Source organism: Populus nigra, chromosome 7 (assembly GCF_951802175.1).
Source record: "Populus nigra chromosome 7, ddPopNigr1.1, whole genome shotgun sequence".
NCBI lineage: Eukaryota > Viridiplantae > Streptophyta > Magnoliopsida > Malpighiales > Salicaceae > Populus > Populus nigra.
Genome location: NC_084858.1, coordinates 15388317 through 15411033, shown reverse-complemented (window position 1 = coordinate 15411033; position 22717 = coordinate 15388317). Strand labels below are relative to the sequence as shown.

At 31.9% G+C, this 22717-nt stretch overlaps 1 protein-coding gene across 1 annotated transcript; it reads right to left on the bottom strand.

Moving 5' to 3' along the window:
- Positions 1–9789: 9789 nt before the first annotated feature.
- On the bottom strand, positions 9790–22514 carry LOC133700010 (protease Do-like 7). The gene is made up of 24 exons (XM_062123564.1): positions 22183–22514; positions 21477–21547; positions 20550–20684; positions 20271–20329; positions 19678–19714; positions 19041–19166; positions 18554–18643; positions 18048–18113; positions 17923–17979; positions 17756–17821; positions 17012–17119; positions 16398–16478; positions 16205–16254; positions 15610–15775; positions 14717–15223; positions 13604–13786; positions 13425–13530; positions 12563–12733; positions 12408–12487; positions 12105–12305; positions 11536–11751; positions 11236–11393; positions 10560–10671; positions 9790–10325 (listed from the first exon to the last, which is right to left on the bottom strand). The coding sequence occupies exons 1-24, from the start codon at positions 22400–22402 to the stop codon at positions 10149–10151; spliced, it is 3243 nt and encodes a 1080-aa protein (XP_061979548.1). The 5' UTR covers positions 22403–22514; the 3' UTR covers positions 9790–10148.
- Positions 22515–22717: the final 203 nt, after the last annotated feature.

Here is a 22717-nt window from a genome sequence, read left to right as displayed (position 1 = left end):
TTACAAAAGAAGTAGTTGTTTAACCCGCTCTTCTGCGGGTAATAATTTAAAAAAAAATGATGATTATATAAATTTTTTAATATAAAAAAATTAAAGTATAAATTAAAAAATATATAGAAATATCTAGTTAAATAAATTAATAACTATTTATGTAATTAAATAGGGAAAATATTATTAATAATAATTAAAAATATTAATAAAATTAGGATATAATATAAATCAAGATATTCAAACATATAAATGAAACATTCATGTGTTTATTAAAAAAATTTATTAAAATTAATAAAAGATAAACCCACAATTTAAAAAATTCATGACTTAAAAAATGAAAATAAATTAAACTGATTAAATAAACTCATGTTCTAAGAAAATATTATGCAATGTCAAATACATCAACAATAATATTTAAAAATGAATATTCTTTTTATTTTTAAAAATAAAGTTCATTTGTATAAAAACAAAAAAGAAATGTAAATGAATTAGCATAACATCTTGAAAAATTAAAAACAACTCTAAAAAAACTAATATTAAAAAATGGCATGGAAAACCCGTAATTTAGATTACGAGACCGGTATAAACTTATAGAAAACAAATGCAAAGCGATAAAATCTTATGAAGTCAAATCTGTAACAAATCAAATATCAAAAAAAAATCAAGAAAAAAAATCAATTACATAAAAGGATCTAAAAATAAAAGTAGAAAAAAAAACATTTATTAGAGAGGAAATAAAAATTTGATTTGATATACGAGTAGTAGTGGGTTATAATTTTTTTAAAAAAAAAACAACTTTAAGTATACAGACTATTTTGATATTATTTTTTTTTACATAATAAAAATTATAAATATAAATTGAAAAGTTTATTCAAATATCTAATAATCATCTATGTAAATAAATAAATAAAAATTATTAACAATACTAAAAGAGAAATTGAAAAATTGAGAGATAAACATAAATCAAGATATTTGATCTCGCAAAATAAGATATGTATTCGTTTGTGTCTACTAAATTTGTTCATTAAAATTAATAAAAAAAATAATATAAATAAAAACACATATGAAACATAATGAATAAAAAAACAAAACAAAAAATATGCATGGTTGAACATATAAGAAATATTATTTCAAAATAATTACTTTTTATACAAAACAAAACCTCCTTGTATAAAGTAAAATAAAAAATCAGTAAAAATTAAACACAAAACAAAACTGATTTAAAAACAATTATACAAAAACAGCTTGAAAAACTTGTAGTTTAGTTAATAAGATTGAGACAAACTAATATAAAAGAATATGAAGGTAACCATAGAATAATTTTTAAAAAACAATGTAGAATGATAAAATTGTAAAATAAAATGAGGAAAAAAATAATTTCTAACTGTATTAACAATTAAAACTTATGATCCGTGTTATTAAATTAGAAGCATGACAAATGAAAAAAATTATGAAATTCAATCCCAAAAAAATAAAACACTGAATGATGTAACCGGGAAAAATATCAACCATATAAAAAACTTTAAATAAAAAATAAGGGTGGAAACCAAAATAAAAAATAAATTTGTGGGCATTAAAAAATTAAATTGTAGGGTTAAATTGAAAAGAAAAAACAATTAACAAAAGGAAAAAAAATGAAGGCTAAATTGAAAAAAAAACATAAATTTTAATTCAAGGATAAAATTGAATACTAATAAAACTTTAACAAAAAAAATAAAGATCAAATTAAAGAAAATAATATATGACAAATTGTAATTTAAGGACTAAATTAAAAATATAAAAAACTTTTCTAAAAGGGTCAAGGACGAAAATAAGCACCAAAAAACATAAGGACTGAAATTGAAAAAGAAAAAATGACAAACATATACTTTAACTGAAAGAGAGAGAAATGTAGGAAGAAGAAAGAAGAAACGACCACCGACAACAAATCATTGGTCCACCACCGATACGCTCCATATCAGGAGGAAAAGCATGTGGCGGCGCTTCCAGTGAAACGATGAAAGGCCATTTTCAGACAAATAGTAACGTCATATGCGTCGTCGAAAGAGCATGGACACCATCAACAACTTTTCTGAATTTAATATTAAATTACTAAAAAGCTTCCATAACCCTAGAAATAACAAATAAACCAATACAAAAATACCTAAACACCCCTGAAATGCATGTTAGCTATTTTGTTTTATCTAAGGGCAAAGAAGTATTTTACTTATTTTAAAGTTTGTGCAAAGTAAAAAAAAAAAAACTCTTAGTCAGTTGGTTTAAATTTCATTGACCTTAGAGGTAAAAGAGTATTTTCACTATACAAAATAATCTAAAAGGACAATAATACTCATATTCAATCTTTTAATGAATAATGGGTTAGCGTGAAAGATCAAAATACCCTTATATCCCAGCCTTCCAACTTTTCACTAAGGGACACAAAGGTAAATTTACTGTAAAAATTCATAATAAATTGTGTCTATTACTATAGTAAATTCACTATGCGTTTTGAAGTTTTGTTAATTATAAAGTCAATGGTAGTCGAATAAATGAATTTTAAAGTGAGAAATGATTGATTATTAAAAGGAAAGAAATCAAATAGTTATTGTTAATTAATGATTATGTTTGGCGGATTAATCATAATGCGAATATATGGTAGTTAAAGAGACTTGACCCAGCTCATGACTCGATCTAAAGCTTGGCTCATGAGTTAAGTAGAACAACAGAAGGGTCATAAGTTGGTTTGCTCAACTTGCGGGTCAATAAGTTGACGCAAGTCTATTGGTTATTTCTTTAAAAATAAATTGTATAAGATGATATCGTTTTGAATGTTTTTTAAGAAAGTTGATCAAATCTCATCTAAATTTTACCCGAGTCACTCAGTTTTCAGGTTCTTATCAAGTCATCAAGGTTTATTTAAGACAACTACATGAAAGGTCTACAATAAAAACCGGGTTAGTCGAAGGCTTAGGTCAATAGGTCAGCCTATCAAATTAAAATTAGGTTCAGAGTACCAAAAAATATTCTGGATTCACACTTGATGTTTTTGCAAAAATATATTTAAACTAAAGTTAATATTTTTTATATATTTTTTCAACATTAATATATCAAGATTATCTAAAAGATATCAATTAAAAACACTTTTAACGATAATGTAACTATTTTACCCAACATTGCTTTAATCATGTTTTAACGTTAAAGTTAAGATTGTATGTCTTTATTTAACAAGTGTAAGTCCATTTCATGAAACAATTATTCTTTCTTCTTTTTGTAAATATGCGATAACGTATGAGATTGATGATAATTATAAGATTGTTAACAAAAGCTAAAACACCAATGAAGAACATTTAGCACGTAAGTGAAAACAATATTCACTAAACCAATGTTTTCGTGGTTTTGCGATTTCCACCAAAAAAAAAAAAAAAACTTAACACTAATTATTAGAGATATTGAAATCTCTTTATACATTTATTAGTCATTACTAAATTAATTAAGAAAGAATACATCTTTTTTTATTTAAAAAACATAAAAATAATCAAAATACTTTTAGAAGCAAAAAAATAAAATTAGCATGAAGGGGAATTTTTGTTTTTTTAATAATTTTATTATTATTATTAGGTTAGATGAGGAATAATTTAATTTTTGATCAAATATAAAAAATAATAAAAAATAAAATAACAGTGAAACAATCAAAACGTTCTTAAAAGAAAAGAAAAATTAAAATTGGTATCAAAGAAGCTTTTTCATCTTTTCACAATGTTTTTTTATTATCAAATCATTTTAGAGGCAATTTGATATTTGAGTGTATATAAAAAAAAATGATATAGGCGCGTGTGGCGCACTCACTAGCATATGATTGATACCTGTGCAATTCTAATAGCATGTGCGGTGTCCACCAAATTCTAAAATACTTTTTTATTATGTTGTTGGAAGCACCGCTACGTCCTTTTTTTATTGGTATGGTGCATGTCAGCAATGGTAAGAAGGTTTATTGTTACTAGGCTTCTTTTTTTTTTTTGCTTCTCTTTTCTCTCATCCATTAAAGATACAGCTTGATCCTCTTTGTTGTTGATATTTCAACTTTAGTCCTTATTCTTTTGATTTCTAGTTTTTGTTATTGGTTTTTTTATAGAAGTTTTATCTGTTTTTAATTTCATCATTTAGTCCCAATTTGTCATATATTATTTTTTCTAATTTGGTCCTCATTCTTTTAATTGATTTTTCTTTGCATATTTTACCCTTTAATAAAAAAAATTGTTTGTATTTCTTATTTTAATTTTGATCCTCATCCTTTTAATTGTTTTTTGGTCCTTTTATTAAATTGATTTTTTCTTTTCAATTTCACCTTTCAATCAAAGATAAAAATTTATCTTGTATTTCAATTTTGATCCTCATTCTTTTAATTGCTATTTTTTAATCCTTTTGTATAATTAAAAAAAAATTCAATTTTATCCTTCAACATTTGATTGATTGAAAATTAGATTTCATGATTTTTATAGATAGAGTGTTTTCAGTTTAATAACTTGGGTCACATGTTTAAAAAGTTAACACAAGTTGAAATTGTTTTTTTTTTATTTAAAAGAGCTTTGTGGTTTTCATTGTTTCTTTTCTATCAGGTTATTTTGATTTTATGACATGGGTCAAGGTTGTTAAAATCACGATTTTAACACGGCACGGAAAGCCTCACACAAACTCAGATCGTAAAAACGGATCGTAAAATCGTAAGGAATTTTAAAATACATTAAAAAAAATCATGCTTCAAATAAAAATTCATACATAGTTCAAGCACCTTAAAAAACATACTTCAAATAAAAATTTATACATATTTCAAGCCTTCAAATAAAAAATCATACATAGTTCAAACATCTTAAAATACATGGTTCAAATAAAAGTCATACATAATTTAAAATAACTTTTCATTAACTAATAATTAACAAACTTAAAACAAACAATCTGCTGGTGTGTCATGTAAACTAAAACCAGCTTCATTCCCTTCATCTTCCTCATCATTCCTCAAGCATTCATCAATATTATTAGCATCAAGAGGATTATTAGTATCACTACTAGTACCAACACCAATATTATGAACATTAGTGCTACTACTAGTACTAACACCAATATGATCAATTTGAATATCCAAATCATCTTCGATACCATGACTCTCCATTTCAACATCATTAGGAATTTCTTCTTCATCACTTTTATCTTCATCACCATTTTGTCTTCGTGTCAATAGCACCAAGCAAATCAAAGTTTGGATGTTTTTCTCCCTCAGTTTTCCAATCATCATCAGATGAAAGATCATCTTCTATACCAAAATCATTAGCTTGCTTTTTGACTTGGTTATCATTCAATTTCAGATTGCACATTACAAATACCAAGTCATTCATTTTTTTATGGTGCAAACAATTTCTTCGTTTTGTATGAACCTAAATAAACAATTCAAATTTATAAGATTTTTATCAAATATTTCAATATTTAAAATAAAAAACAAAAAAAAAACTCACCATTTCAAATGCACTCCAATTACGCTCACATCCAGATGAAGTACAAGTCAAGCTTAGAACTCGGATTGCAAATCTTTGTAATTCTGGACATTCATCCCCATAAGAATCCCACCATTGAGCTAAAGTTTTTTATTTCTTGTTGTCTTGACAGCGTCAATGCCAAACAACCCTTTTGCATCCTTGAATGATTCAAGTTGTAAGTCAATTTTGCACATTTCATTTGCATTAGGCACCATCCTTTCTAAGCATTGATATAATCCAATTTTAATGTTGGCATTAACCTTAAAATTGGGATTATAATGATTATGAGGATTCAAATAATAAGCTGCTGTATGTAAAGGTCTATGGAGTTGAAGTTCCCATCTTGCATCAACAATATTCCATATAGGTATATAACTATATAAAAAAAACAATAAAAATATCATTACAATATAGGAATATCTCAATTGAAAAACATTCATATTAATAGATGACAATATTTGAAATAAAAATTAGCAAGATATATACCTTTTTTTCACAGAACCAAAATTCACTTGTATCTTCTCTTTTGCTTCATCCATTGCTTTATATATAAAACCCATAGCTGGTTTCTCATCTGAATCAACTAATCGAAGCACTTTAATTAGAGGATATGCTGCCTTAATACATATAGTGACATCATGCCAAAACCTGCTGTCCAAAACACAATTTTGAATTCGTTCCCTTCTTCTATTCTTGCAAACCTACATGAACTCCACTGGTTGGAAGTAAACATAGTCATCAACTGCATTTTATGATCATTCAAACATCCTAGAGTCAAATATGCAGTAGCAAACCGAGTGGCAACAGGCCTAATCAAATCCCTTCCTTTCGTAAAGTGCCTTAGCATGGAAATAAGAATGGTTCTTGAATAAATATATGAGGTGATTCTCCTCCCCTTAGCAATAGTTACTTGATGAACCTCCAACTTCTTCTCAAAATCTTCTAATATCAAGTCAATACAATGGGCAACATATGGTGTCCAAAACAAACTCTTTTTTTTCCATTAATAATTGTCCCGCTGCCTTATAATTTGCAGCATTATCGGTGACTACTTGGACAACATTTTCCTCCCCAATCCTCTCCACAATAACATCTAACATCTCAAATACCTTATCAGCAGTTTTGGACATATTAGAAGTATCCACCGATGACAAAAAAACTGTCCTTTCAGGACTATTAACCAAAAAGTTACAAATACAACGTCTTTTTTTATCTGTCCATCCATCATACATTATTGAACAACCTGTTTTTTTCCATTCTAGCTTGTACTCCTCAAGCAATTTCATTGTTTGATCCACTTCTTGCTTCAAATACTTCTCTCTAATATCATAGTAGAATGTAGGCTTAAAACATGGCCCATGCTTTGCAACCATTTCAAGTGCCTTAATAAACTCAGGGTTTTTTACACAATTAAATAGAATTGCACTAGTGTAAAAAAAAGTATCAATTTGTCAACATGCTTCTTCTCTAATATCTTTTTTTAGCAATTGATTTAGAGTTGTTTGTGTACTTCCACTCCCACTAGCTACTCTCTTTCCTTTGTCCTTGGAGCTAATTTCTTTTATTTCATCATCATCATCATCATTTCCACTATATTGAAGGGCCTTTCTTTTCTTTTCAGTTGCCTCTAGATTTTTCACTAAAACACCCAAAATCATCTGCTTAACATTTTCTGGCACTTGCTGACATGGCTCAACATCCTTACGAGTGCAAGCCAAATGCTGTTTGAAACGAAATATACTTTCACTAATAATTTTTTGACAATACTTGCACAAAACTTTTCTAGAATTTTTATCAACATTTATACCATGCTGCCATCCCACATCAAGCCTATTACTAGAAGCATTTTTTCTAGATGCCATAAGTTTAACAATTCAAAGATCAACTCAATCAACCCTGTAATCAATCCAAACATTTTATGATTATAATTAATTTTGATATTAAACATCCAGCTATAAAAAAAAACTAATACTGCATTCAGAAACTAATACTGAATTCATAAACATTTTAGATACTAAACATCCAGCTATCAAAAAAGAATCACCATAATACTGAATTTAAAAACTAATTAAAATCAGTAAACTAGTTAACAATTTCTTAAAATAAAACACTGAATCCAAAACACAAAATGACAGAATATATCTCATGACTTACGTTTTTCTTCTCCAAATAATTTATTTGTTGTTCACAAACTTTGTAGTGTTTTTCTCTCTATCCCGTAAGCTCTGAAAAATAAACAAACCATTTTCAAAATCAAAACCCAGTTTTTTGTCCAACCATTCACAGTCACAGACTCACAGACTTTGTTTTCAAAATCCAAACATTGTTATCAAGACAAATGCACAGACTTGTTTAACAGGCTTTGATATCGAAACATTGTTATCAAAACAAATTCACAGACAAATTTAACAAAATAGAAATTCAATTAGCAAATCCATTCATAAACAATTAGGAAACACTGTTATCACAAAATAAAAATTCAAGCAGTCGGTGAGAGACCCATTCACAGACCCATCAAAAAATAAAAATTCAAGCAGTCGGTGAGAGACCCATGAGAGACACATTCACAGACTTGTTTTCGGTGAGCAACCCATTCACAGACCCATCAATTCATAAAAATTCAAACAGTTGTGTAAAGACTGGGATTCGGTGAGAGACCCATGACACAGGGGACATGGACATGTCTGTAATTTGACAAATAAATTACTCTAGACTCTAAATCATGATGCTATTTGCAGAAGGTGCAAAAAGATAAATAGAATAACTTACTATGGCTGGTGGAGACTGGTCACTGGAGAGCCGCCGCTGTTGTTGTCTGAAATCTGGATCTCACGGTGGCTGGTGAAAAAGACGGTTGTTGCCTGTTGGTGGTGGACCGATGGTTGATTGCTGGAACTTGGACGGCTGAGAGAAGGAGAACAAGGATTTAGTGACTTAGGGATTTTGATTTTTTCCGGTTCTGTGTTGTTAACTTGTGTGAAACACTGAAAAAAGATGAAGAAAGATGAAGATCATGGTTTTGTTCTGCGTGTGAGTCACACGGTGTGACTGTGTGTACTGTGTAATAGTCAATAGGCCAATACTTGCTTGACACGTGGAGATGGAGGGAACAGTGGCGCAACATTTTGTTTTGATACAGATGCGTAAAATCGGGTGTAAAATCGCGTTTTTGCGCGATTTCACCCGATTTTAACGATTTTACCCAATTTTGGATTTTATCTATTTTCGAGTTTTGTAAACGATTTAGCACGTTTAGCCTATATTGACTCGTAAAATCATACGATTTTACGAGTTGAATCGCGATTTTAACAACCTTGACATGGGTCATAAATTTGATGGGATAACTCGGGTTGGCTCGATCGTGATTACTGAGGATTACATGTTTGTGGTTTTCATTGTTTTCTTTTCTATAAGATTATCTTGATCTTATAACCTGGGTCACAAATTTAATAGGATAACTTGGGTTGGCTCGACCCTAATTATCGGGGATCACATGTTTATTATGTTAACTCAGATTTGTTCAAGCTGATTTTTTAGTTTCTTTTTTACCTAATTTTGTCCTTTCATATTTAATGAACTGGGAATTAAACTTTATTGTTTGTCTCATTTTAAAGAAATATTTTTTCTCATGGTATCGTAATTATTATTTTTTTAATTTGATCTATCTATTGTCATTATTTTTTTTATCATCTAATTAAATAACACTAATTTATTTGATTCAATTGAACATATGACCTGAGTCACAATTTTATTTTTTTAAAAAAAATATTTGCAACAATTTAACATTATTTTTTATATAAAAATAAAAATTACACCCGCTGTGTTACACGTGTCTACAGTTAACAGATTCTAAGAGGAATAAATTTACAAGAAATTAAAACAACCATAAAGAGTGGTTGTTTCATATTCGTGCCATTTATGATCGATGATCATAATTAAAGTGTTGTGAAAGATATATAATGTCAAAACCTTAATCATACATAATTAAGATTTATCTCCTCCCATGGTAATAATATACACTAAAAATCAAAACATCCCAAGCATGCATGTGAGAGAGCAGCATCGTCCGGACATGAATTTCTTAGGCACCGCTAGGCAGATGCCATATCAAGAGAAGCCAAGATATAACAAGACAAATGTCATCCCCATCAAGTTTGGCGGACTATTTTATTGTGTAATAATATGATCTAGATTCTAGAGTAGTTTTAAAAAATATTTTTTTAATTGAAAATATATTAAAATAACTTTTTTTTATAATTTAATTTGATATTAGAATATTAAAACCAAAATATATAAAAAAAACATTAATTTAATTTTTTTAAAAAATAAAAAACAATTTGAAATACAAAAGTTACCACAGTTACAAGTTACAACACGCAAAACTAGAGCTATCAAACCGAGACCGATAAACCACGTAAAACTATACGCTGGAATACCAGCAGTAGCAGCAGAGAACCCATGTAGTCAAGGTTTCTTGCAGAAAAAACCAGCTGAAAACTCCACTAAGAACAGCATAGGGTGGAGACCAATCAGATTATAATCAAGATAATTGAAAGAATTCAAATTAGAAACTCGAAACTTAGACTAGTGCTGCTGAATCCTCAATCCCAAAAGATCCAGAGAATACCAAAACTTGATAGAACAATCTGTTTATCCATTACTGCAATCTAATGCATTTATTGTAGTCTTACGCCACATTGCGGTGTCTGGATCAAATCTCAACTCCCACGTAGGCCAGTAGTGCAAATCCTGCTTTAGTGTTTGCACTTGTGGCTTCCCATCCAGGTCAACGGTCTTTACACGCACACACTCATCAGGTCCTAGTTCCTAATACAAAAAATCATGAAACATATTTTCAGAAAATAAAATGCATGCAGCAATATAATAAAAAAACAAATGCAGCAAAATCAAGTTTGTTCTAGTTTCTTTTTTGAACAGACTTGAGAACCAGAAACCTCAATAATGTTACTGTTAAACTCTCAGATTTCTGAGCTATTCTGTTAAGAAAGTAATATCGATCAGAGACGAAATGCTTTCAGGCTGAAAGAACTGTAGCCATACCTTTACCACATTAGCAAAGGCATCTAAATCAGAAGTTGGTTTTCCATTGACTTGAACAATCCATTTAAGAGCACTTAGACAATATCTATCTGCAGGACTTCCAAGAGACCACCTGACAAAATTATAAATAATTGTCATTGAAGATAAGATGTCGTAACTGGTTATCATTGAAGCGGAAATACGAGTCAACACAAACTTTCCTTCTATGCCACTCCTCAGACATTCGAGGAATTCTGGTAGGATGGCTTTTGTTAAAAGAAAGCCATGTGTCTATGATGCAATAATCTATATTTTTACAAAGTTAAGCTTAACAAATCTAACAATCAACATTTGCTTGTTCCCAGAATTACAGTTCTGAGTCTACCAGTTAATTAGCTCAGTATATAAGCAATCCGCCAACATTTTAGGCCCAAGTTGTCGGATTAAAAAGATGTCAACTAATCAACTTCTTATTGGAGGCCATGTAATGCATTCTTGCATTACAACAACAACTACCACTGAGCCGCAATCCCAAACTAGTTGGGGTTAGCTATATGGATCCTTTTGTTCCATTTCCCACGACCATATATAGCATTTTTGCATTAAAATAAAGGAAATCCCACAAGTAGTTTTCATCACTGTCAGGCTGTTGTTATTCCCAAGGAGACAGGAAATTCTGAGACGAAGAAATCCTTACTTTGTCACAAATACTCCATAACCTTCATCAGGAAGAAATCCAAGAGTACGCACTGCTGGATGAGAATCGTGAACAAGACACCCACACCAACTTATCGCTCGTGTGGTGCCATTCCCATCCCTAACATCTGTTCCAACAAGAAGATCGACTTCACATCCCTGGCAAGCCACACAAAAGACATAAGCAAATAAATTATTTTCTCACATTAATGACATATTAGAAGATACGTGCATTCATTTCAAGCAAGAAAATTACAATACTTCTTTCTAATCAGTTCAAACAGTCATTATACATACTTACCTGGCGAAAGACGGTTATTTTAAGCTTCCCATCACTGTCACCACACTCCTCTAATGCTTGACAAGCATTTTCTATGTCACGGAAGCAAGTAATTGACTCTTTGTTGACTGCCAACAACATGTCACTTTGTTTTAATACGTTCTCAGCTTTAGATCCAGCATAACTACCTTCTACACACAAAACTTGTCGTCTAACTGGATCTTTCTCATCAAGTACCTACAGTAAATAACAATTAATAGTTGATATTCAGAATAATAAAAGGCCCTTACCCTACAAAATTTTGCTGCAAAAGTATGCTAAGTTCAAGATCAGTTACCCAGCATGTGAAAGACTGGAAAATGCTCACTCTTTACAACTCAAGGTTTTAGCAGTCTGCAATCATGGTATTAATTGGAACAATCTTCTTTGGAAATGTTACTTATTTGAAAAGCACATAACCGAAAAATTACAGAGTAGTATAAATTTCTGTTTACAATTACATGCTTCCAAGGCCTAAGGAATAATATGCGAATACAGCACACAAGCAAAGATAGGAGAAATAAAAATATTGGACCAGGAAGAAAGCATACTTGAATCCAATCATTGCTGAGACCGAAATTCCGGGCCTCTGAAAGCAACATGGGACAAAGTGAAACCTCCAAAGTCCTAATAAGTGGCATTCCCCTTTTGACACCATTTATGAGAAGAGATGGCCCATTTCCACCACATATAATACTGTCAACTATTTGGCTGATCATATATATTGGGATACCTCGAACAAATTGATAATCCTGTGATGTAATGCCAACAGATTTTGGTTGAAAATGGAGATTCAATAATTGTAAATGCCAGCATAACAAAGCAAACTATGAGAAGCAAATTAACCATGAAACCTGATTTGAAAAGCTCCCCCATATAGCCCGTGCCTTTCCACGCTCATCACACAGCACGCCAGTGAATTCACTGCCAAAACCTGAAATACCACATAAAATAGGCATTTGAAACCAATATAAACCAAGACTTGGGAAATTAAGATCTGTTCTCTTACCAGAATCAAGTTCAATCACTTCCATATTTGTTGCTCCGTACCGTGGACGATCAACTTGGTGAACATATATTGCGAGACATGGATTTGTTACAGTAGATTTCCTAGACTGTGCTCGTAGATTTTTACTTAATCCAACAAGATACACTCTATCTCCCCTACATAGTGCAGGCTCTGTCTCAAAAGGTACAAAAATAATCCTTACAGTGACCAGCTTGGAGATATATAATATCACAATTACTTGCTATGCAAAGACGTACAAACAAAACATAGGCAAATAATGCTGAAATGAAAGGAGTTATCAAGCAAGCATAATCAAGTAAAAGGGCCAAGGTAGATTATTTTTGGATGTGATTCTATAAGTCAGCTAGCCTGAAGTTTTTATTTGTGGATTTAAATTTGCCTCGTAACTGCTCATAAGAGTCAGTGGTAAAACTAGCAATTATTTGGTGATTGTAAGATTTTCAATGTTAATTGCTTCTTTCAATAACTTAAATGAGTCAAGTTTGAGTTTTGCCTTGGAAGCAAACTCACTGAGCTATGCTCAAGTCAAAATTTTATTGAGTGGAGATGACCTTGAGTTTTCCCTAGAAAAGCTCAAAAAGCTTGAATTTTGGCTCTGCTTTTCTTTTTACCAGCTCCAGAAAAACCCTCATCCTCTGGGAAAAACCCACGTCTTTCCTCCTCGTTCACTCCATGGTTTAGAAGAACCATATTTATCAGACAAAAATTTTCACTATAAAGCTGAAATGTGAAGATTCGCTTTCTGCAACTAAACAAAATAGCAGTTTGGAATTTAAAGGCTAAAGAAACTCGCACTTTGTCATATAATATCACTAGAGAATAAATGCATAATTAAACGCACCTGGAAGTAGTTCAGCAGCATGAACCATTGAAGCACCATCAGCTCCAAGAGCAGAGGGGTCATAACCAACAAGAGCAAAATTGTAAACTGGATGAACAAACACAACCTGCAATGGAGTTTAGGCAGTAAATGAAAGGACCAACAATGGTTTCCAGCATCTCTACTTCTCAGAATCTTACCTCCCCAGGGATTTGAATAGGAAATGCAGCAAATGATAGCATCACATCGCATGCAGATATTTCAACTGTGTTCTTGTCAATTGCAACCAACCCCATACATTGAGAATGATGCACGATAACACCAGTCCCAGAAGACGCCACTGACTTGACACCATCAAGCAAACAAGATGGTGGGACATCAACCTGGAAGTATAAAGATGTATTTACTTCATTAATGAGATAGATTTAAAAGAGAACAAAGATTGGTAGTACACTCTTAAAAAGCACTAAGACACCATGCTAATGTAAGCTCTCACAACAAACATTTATGGAGAGAAATTCTAACACATTCAACATCATTTGCAAGAAAAGCATAAAAAGAAGCATTATAACAAGGATGGAGAACCCAAAAAGTCAATACAGCAGCAACTAATATTAGATAAAAGGTGGCATATGAGCTTCATAAAAAGGTAGATTGCTAATGGCATTGTGCTCCTTTTGGGTTGAGGTCATTACTGAGACAGCTTGGTGAAAATTCCACAGAAATTAAGGTCATACCATCCATTGAAAGGTACCGAATAAAATGGCTCCCAGCTCCCTCCAACATGAACAGTAAACTTATTAAAAAGAAGTGGTGGACTGAATTCTACATGTTTGAACAACAAATTAAGGGTCTATTTTCAAAAATCAGTATCAAGTTAAGCATGCTCAACATGATGATGAATATTTAAGGGACATCCAACATGATGGTTATTTGTGCAATCTAAAGAGTAAAGTTGCATGCCCCTTCAATATTCATCATCAAACCATCCCTATTTATTTGATAAAAAATTAAGCACAAGGTAATGTGGATCTGTGCAAGTTTCAAGCTCAAAGAGCTTTCACTTGAGGGGGGATGTGTTAGAGAATAATATAAATCATATTCTGGGACCTCACCTAGCAAGGTGAGGTCCCAGAATATGATTTATATTATTCTCTAACAAAGTTGAACGTGGCAAAAGTTTTTTCTTCCAAGGAAAAGAAATTCATAAAGCTATATCAGGAACGAATACAGAGGTTTCAGAATAGATTACTAGAAGTCAAAGTATGCTGCTGATTCAAGGCGATTGTGAGATAAAACTTGTTAGATATTACCTCGAGCGTGACAAGAGCTGGCTCTATCAAACTTTCTGCAAATGAAGCAGTTGAAGTTGCAGTTTCAATGCCATTCAACACTGTTTTTTCTGTGGTACTTGGATCCTTCAATTTAATTTCTCCAATTTCACGAGAAGAACAGTTGGCAGCGACAATTTCCTTACAAGAAAAATGCCCCTGTTCTTGGCACTCCTTAGTTTTAGCATCGTATTCTTCTCCAGAATGGGCTTCCTTAGAAATATATCCATTACTGTCTTCTATCCTCGCAACACCATTTGTCAACTCCTGTTTGTTAGATTGATGCATATGTTTTGCCAGAGTAGATTCACCAGATAATGAAAAAGATTGAATTTTTGGACGTTGTTCAGCATCACTGCTACAAGATGACAGCTGCAGGAACTTAGGTTGAATAGCAGGCCTTGCTATCCATAAACCCGAACTATCATCCCGAGTGTAAATCTTTGGAGCATCATACCATTCATGGCGATCAATACAGACTATCACAGACTGCAGGCATCACAACAGTTAACAAAAATCCACCAATATCCTAAACACAATCACCAGAATAAAAGGGCACAACGATGCATGAAGACACACCCAAGCACACATGCACAGGCTTGAACACACTCACTCAAGCACATGTGCACAGACAAAGAGAGATCATCCAAATTTCTATTCTAAAAATTAGAATTCTCACTTCCTCAGGCACCCAATGTTTATATTCAATTATCCATTGATTTACGCAAAGAAAAGAAGAGTTGATCTGTATTGTTCAGAAATAAAGAATACACAGAAGACCAAATATCTGAAAACTTAAACAATAAAAACAAATGCAGTGCATGATAACATATCCACTAGGTAACATTTTCCTCAGCAGCTCATGCATTGCATACCTTCGCTCGATGACGATCATTGTGCCTTATATACTCTAATGGCACTCGAGCACCCCTTGATAGCTTAGAGAAAACCAAGATTAGTTCTTCTAGTTGTGATATCTCAACACCAGAAAACTTCTTAATGATGGCATGGCAAGGAACTCCAGATCTCTGTAGCATATACCTGCAGACCATGACAGTTATATCTCTACATCAGCAAAAAAACTTAATGATGGCATGGCAAGGAACTTGAACTGAAATCTGCATCCATATATTTTTTTTCCTCTCAATTTTTCTTCTCTTTCAGTCTCAAATCCGACAAGCAGATGTTCAGGAAATATTAATCCTTGAATCCAGGGCAATTTAAATTGTTTTAATCATCAAAACAAAATGAGGTACTTACATTATCAATAAAGAAAAAGCTTGCTAAGAAAAATATAGATTACATTAAACAAATGCTACATGCATTCAGATAAGGCATTTCAAGCTACTGAGGTAGAGACAACTGACTCTACATACTATAGCCTATAGTTTTCTATCACTTCCATTCAGGTAATCAAATAAATGCAAGAGAAGCCAAATTAAAATTGTGAAAAGATCTGGATAAACTGACCCAGGTTCTGCAACATATACAAGACCACATTGGATAGAGAAGTTTCTGGCCTGTTTCACACAAAAGTTGCACTTGTCAAGATGTTCACAGTAATGAGAAAACATACGCATTTACAAGCAAAATAAAAATATGAGCATCAGTTTTAAGTACTTCAAAGTAATGCTATCTGAATAAATAATTTAATCCACCCTACCTGTTGATAAGACAATGGGTGTATCACTGCACCGCTTACTTCTAAGAAATGATTAGGAGTTATTGTGTGTAAATCCTGAACCTGAAGTGAAAGATAGAAATATGACAAGTCCTCCTTTGCAAGAAGCTAAGGAAATATGGAACACAAATGATCCTGGGAGAGGAATGTGAACAAATAATAACACCAATATAGATTAAGGGGGTGTTTGGAGGTTGCAGTGCAACCTGCTTTTCACCAAATTTTGATTTTGTTTTTGCTTAAAATTATTTTTTTTAAGTTTTTGGATTATTTTGATGTGTTGATGTCAAAAATAATTTTTAAAAAAATAAAAAAACTTCATTTTGATGCATTTATGAGCGAAAAACAATTGCTACCACACTCATAAACACCCTAAGATATGAAACCATGAAGCAGGATACAAATACAAGATATGGCACCAATGACCAAACAACAGAAACACATAAACATGAAAGCATGTTGTTTGACACTTGAAACCCTGTCCAATCAAGATAATATGAAAGTCATACTAAAACAAGCTATTTAAAGAATTTTCTCTCATGAAATTAGAAGCACCAAATAAGTTTAGATAATTATTAAGTTAGTGTTAAACTTACCGTTAAATTAACAGTCAATGATATGCCACCCCTTTCAATCTGTAGCCCAATCTTTTGATCAACATTGTCATCTAGTAATGTCTCCAATTTCAAAAACCGAGTAGTTAACTACACAGAGAAATTCATCAAACAGTGTATTCAAACTCTATGCAAAATGAAAATAATCAGAAGATTGTTGGTTTGAAATGAAACGTCTTCTATATTTTCCATAGAATTCCAAATTTTGACACATGTAACATAGAAAAATCGGATGATGTACCTTTAAAATCTTACAAATTAATTCACTCTGGAAGTAATGAGAACAAAAACAGAAAGGCAATTTGAAGTGCCTAACATCTCATATACTTTAATCTTCACAGTAGCTGCTTTAGAGAGAACTTTCACTGTGGAACTAATGAGAACAAATTCATTTTTTTACCATTGTCTTGAGACAACTATTTACTATAGCCCCCACTATAGCAAATGCAACATCGTACTGTTAACGAGGTCTTTAGGGGAGAGAGCTCTGATACACATGCACAATCAGGTCCAATACGAAACAGACAAAGAAAAAGGAGCCCAAAAACTAGAGCCACAATGTATATATAAGGCAAGAGGACGTCATGAAAAGAGAGAGAGAGAGGATCATTTGAAACTGGTCCTTCTATTTGCAACAGCAAGCTAGAATTCACATTCATGGGTTAAGATTGCTCATTGCAGTTAACCAAGACTCAAGAAAGTTGTGTGAATAAAGGAATAACTTACTTCCCCATCCACGGAAACAAGCATATCCCCTGGCTCTAGTTGCCCATAAGCTGGACCACCTGGCACCTATAGAAGTCCATGATCATAGAAGCAATAAAAGTAAGCAAGTGTTGCTAAAGAAATTCTTCATTGACAATTTGGAATCTGAAAGCACAAAGTATGCTCACCACAGAGTCGACAACAAGCATCCCGGTTTCACCTAGTAGAGACGCATGTCGTACCATCTAAAAAGTTAATAGCAGAATGAGAAACCTACGAATATTCCAAGCAATTACTCATGAGAAAGAAATACCTGCTCTGTTTCACTTTGAAGACCAAGTCGGCGTGTCTCATCAAATCCCTTATGGCGAAATGTTACCTGTATCATAAATCACTATATTATGTTGAATCGAAAGGAAAACAAAAAAAGAGCCTTAAATAGTGTAACCATATATGAAAATAAGACAAGCAAAACATCAATATTGCTAAGAACAAGAATATGGGATTGATCGATCTCAATGGAGAATATTATTTTGAGGAAGGCCATAATGGAAAACTACTTTTAAGATTATTTAGCACGCACGCTTGCGTATCAACATTTGTTAGCAAAACTTGACCATATTAGCAACTTGTCGACTTTAAAGAGTTGAGACAGAACATTGCAAAACAAAAATAAGTTGAGTACTTGAACATTTAAACTTAAGAGTTCACTATTAGTTTTGTGATTCTCCTGGTTAAAAATGTGCAGAAAACCTACATCTTCCAATTTCACAAGGACCACCAATCACAACAATTTTGGAAGTAATATAAACAACAGACCTGAAGTGTACCACGAGGTATAGATACTGTCTCCCATTTATTGGCACGAGCATCTTTGCACTTCTGAAGAAGTCTCAATGCCCTAACAACCTGAAATTAAGCAAACATATATATCAGTTCCCAAGAAATGTAGAATTTTGTTCAAAAGCTTATATGTTGAAAACCAAACACATGAATAATTAAGAGCCTCAGATTTCAGAGTTGAATTCACATAATAGTTTTGTCTTGAGTGAGACTCTACATTATTCAACTTTATATTTCCCAAGAGGATATTATTCGGAAAAATTATGCACTTTAATTTGTGTTTATAGGTGACTTGAAAAAAGAACAAAAAAAAAAAAAAAACACAGGGCTTGCTGTTTTATTTACTAAATTCTCGAGAGTCATCTCCATTAAATTCATATCTTGCTGCAAGAGTTACAGGGCATTTTAGATAGCTCCTTAACCACAAAATAATAAATAGGCTCCTAAGTAATAGAAAACTCACTCTCTCTAAAGGTAAATAGAAGGCTGATGAACTTGATGAACTGCTCCCAGCATTCAAGGCCACTGCCCTACCTTGCTTATCAATTACAGGGGAACCACTGGAACCAGGCTTAGTTCCAGATGCTGCCTGAAATTTAATGGTACCGAACATTAAGAGCAGTCTATTAAATAACCATGAAGCCGGAGTTATTTATAGTCACAGATTCCTACTAGAAACTAAGAAGCAATTGACAATATAGAATCTCACGTTCATAAGATTGTGGGTTTAGGTCCATTGTCAAAGAACCATCTTAACTTGATAGCTTAAACTATTAGGTGAGGTCTCAAGATATGATTTATATTATTTTCTAAGATACCCCATCAAGCGGGCTTTAAACTTGCACAAATCCACACTACTTTGTGCTTAATTTTTATCAAATAAATGGAGATAGTGAGATTCAAACTCGTGACTACTTGATCATCAATGCTCTAATACCATGTCAAAAATCATCTCAACTCAATAACTTAAACTGTTAGGTGAAGTCCCAAGATATGATTTATATTATTCTCTAACATCCCTTATTATGAATTCAATAACGATTCGAGTAACACAAATAATTTGGCCTTCAATTGGTAGCATTAATGAATAAACTACTTACTTGCAGGTAGAAGGTATTGAAGTCATTATAACCATCTCTGCACCAAATAACAGTCACCATTAAAAGAAAGTGTATGAAGTGCGCCAAGAAAAATCTTCCATATTAGCATAGACTAACAACACTACTGTGATTACTAATTCATTGCTCTCTATAGTTCAAAACTCTAGAGGGCCAAGTAACAGCCACAGTAAACCTAATGCACCATATCCATGTTTATCAAATTTTAAAATCATTACATGAAACCATAGCCCAAATCATCTGTTTCGTTCAAATTCGCAGCTATAAATGTGTTTGAATATGACCCTCTTCCATAAATATGCGGACAGTGCATTTGTATATTGGGAGTATTGAATCTATAGCTTAGTCAAGAAAAGTTAACCCCAAGATTACAGAGAAAAAGAGTTACAATGTTAGGGAGCGGGAGCAAGCCCTACACTGCAGAAAAATGACAACTTTTGGGAGATACATATTGGCTCAAAATCGTAACTTGATAAAATGAGCAAACTCGATAACTGGGATGAAGCCATTTATGTATATATAATCCTAATGCCTATCATCCAAGAAGAGTATTGAAGAGAATAAATTTACCATACTTTTCATAAGTAGGAGCATTTCGATCCAGACGAGCAAGGATACCAGGCAAAATGGAAACCTGTAAACAGAAGACTTTATCACCATAATAAAGTAGTAACAGGAAGTGATTTGCTCACCAAGAAGAAACCAACAATCTGTTGTCTCAAGGACAAAATATGTGCCAAGTTCCAACCAAAATAGCCATTGAAAATGCATATTCCCTTTCAAATTTTGCTTCAAAGTAACAAAGCAACATAAACACAACCAGTAACTTCAAACGTGAAGGGGTAAATATATACCTTCTCAGAACTATCATTTCCAATAACTCTGATTTCCAGTCCAACAGAAGCAGCCTCAGGGGCAAGAGGAATCTCCTCATAGTTCAAAAATTGTATCGCACCAGGATCATAAGAAAAGAATCCAAAATCATGAACCTGATAGGAGAAAACATGAGTGCAAAAGAAATTACTACATTATATATTTCATCATTGAGTCCCAATGGATCTTGGGCCAAATAATAAAAGTAGTCCTCCCTCGTATTCCTTGTCTCATGCATGTGCATAGTTAATGCCCAATTCCCAGCTTCTACTTTTAAAATTATTTTTATATGAAAAATATATATTTTTTTAGGTATATTTTTATAGTTTTAATATGCTAATATTAAAAATAAATAAAAATAAAAAATATCATTTTAATATATTTTTAATTAAAAAGTATCAAGAATCATATTACCAAACAACCACTTAGTTACTAAGCCTACAAGTTGACTTGGAAACTTATACTTGAATTGAATTTTAAATTGAATCGAAAAATATTAACCAGACAAAACTCAAATTTGGTTGGATCAACATTAAAAAAATTAAAAATTAAAAAAATAATTATTTTAATAAAAATAATTAATCATAATTCATTTAGGAGCACAATGAGTGACTCCAGGTGATGGTTGATTGGTATGCAAAGTCAAAAACTTTAATTTATTTTACAAAGTTTTAAGAACTACAATTCCATTGCCGACTTGCGGAAAATAAAAAATTCTACAATAGGAGTATAAAACACTTTTAATAGACTATGATTTTTATCATCCTACGTACCAAACTATTATTTTGTGACGGAGAAAGTGTGATTATAGAAGCATAATGAACCACATTTTATGATTAAGATTATGCAACTCAAACCTTAAATTAAAATTAATAATAATAACAAAAATAAATAAAAATAAAACTCACCGGATCTCTATATATTGGACGCAGTGGAGTTTCTTCGTTGCTTACAAATATAGCTTGGGCATTGACGGGGCCTTAAAAACCACATGCATTAAATAAATCTTTCAAATCGATAATTCTATAGGTAAATTTTTATTTTTATTTTTATTTTTATTTTACTAATGTTTACATGGCAAAAAATATGACTACTACTTAGATATATATATATATATATATATATATATATTTTTCATATATATTACGGGATCATGTCTTTAAGCATTACCCTTCTATCATTAGTAATTAATTACATAAATTAATATAGATCATTTAATATATTTCAAATTATTAACTTAGCATCTATACAACGTAAATCAATACAAAAGAAATATTTTTTTTTCTTTTAAAAAAAAAGAGAGAGATAGAATTAACATGGTTAATGGTCCTGATCACTTAATATATATTACACGAACTGTTTTTTTTTTTTTCAAAAACAAAACAAAAGGGTAGAAAAGTAAAATAAGAACACAAGATATTATGATTTGGGTATGGAAAACTATTTGGTTAACATTTTCCCGCTTTCCCTATTCATTTATCAACCAAACCAAACAGTTAATAATAATTTCAAAAATAAATAAATCATTGAAAAAATAATAATAATAATTTAGAAGAAAAAATCATAATCACAATTTACAGAAACTGCAAAAATAGAAATAGTTAAAGAACATACCAGGATTGACAACATGTCGGTTAGTCAGGATAATACCGCGTTGCTTGTCAACAACGAACCCAGTGGCAGAGCCAGAGGAAGGAAGCTCAGTATCAAACGCACGACATGTCGTTGTTTGCAAAACCACCACCGCAGGGACCACCTTGTTGACGGTTTCAGCCCAATCATCGGCAAATGCTTCCTTCTCTGGTAGGAACGGCATGTCTTTTTGGAACCCCATATGATCACTCGATCGTTGGCTTTCGTTTTAAGGTTTGAAAGAAAGAAAGAAAGCTCGAACTTTGAAGTCGCTGTAGTTGACTCGAGCGTTTTAAGTCATTACAGAGCAGGTAGGTCAAGCACCGGTTTTTTTACTTGACTTGAACATTTCTTTCTTTATTTTACTTTAATTATAAGACTAGTTTACTGGACCAAAAGAATTTGAATGTTAAACAATTGTCGGAATTTCTTGGCAATGTTTTTTTTTTTTTTTGGGAAAAATTCTCGGCAATGTTATGTAAGATGATCTCATAACTTTTTTACCTTATTTTTTATT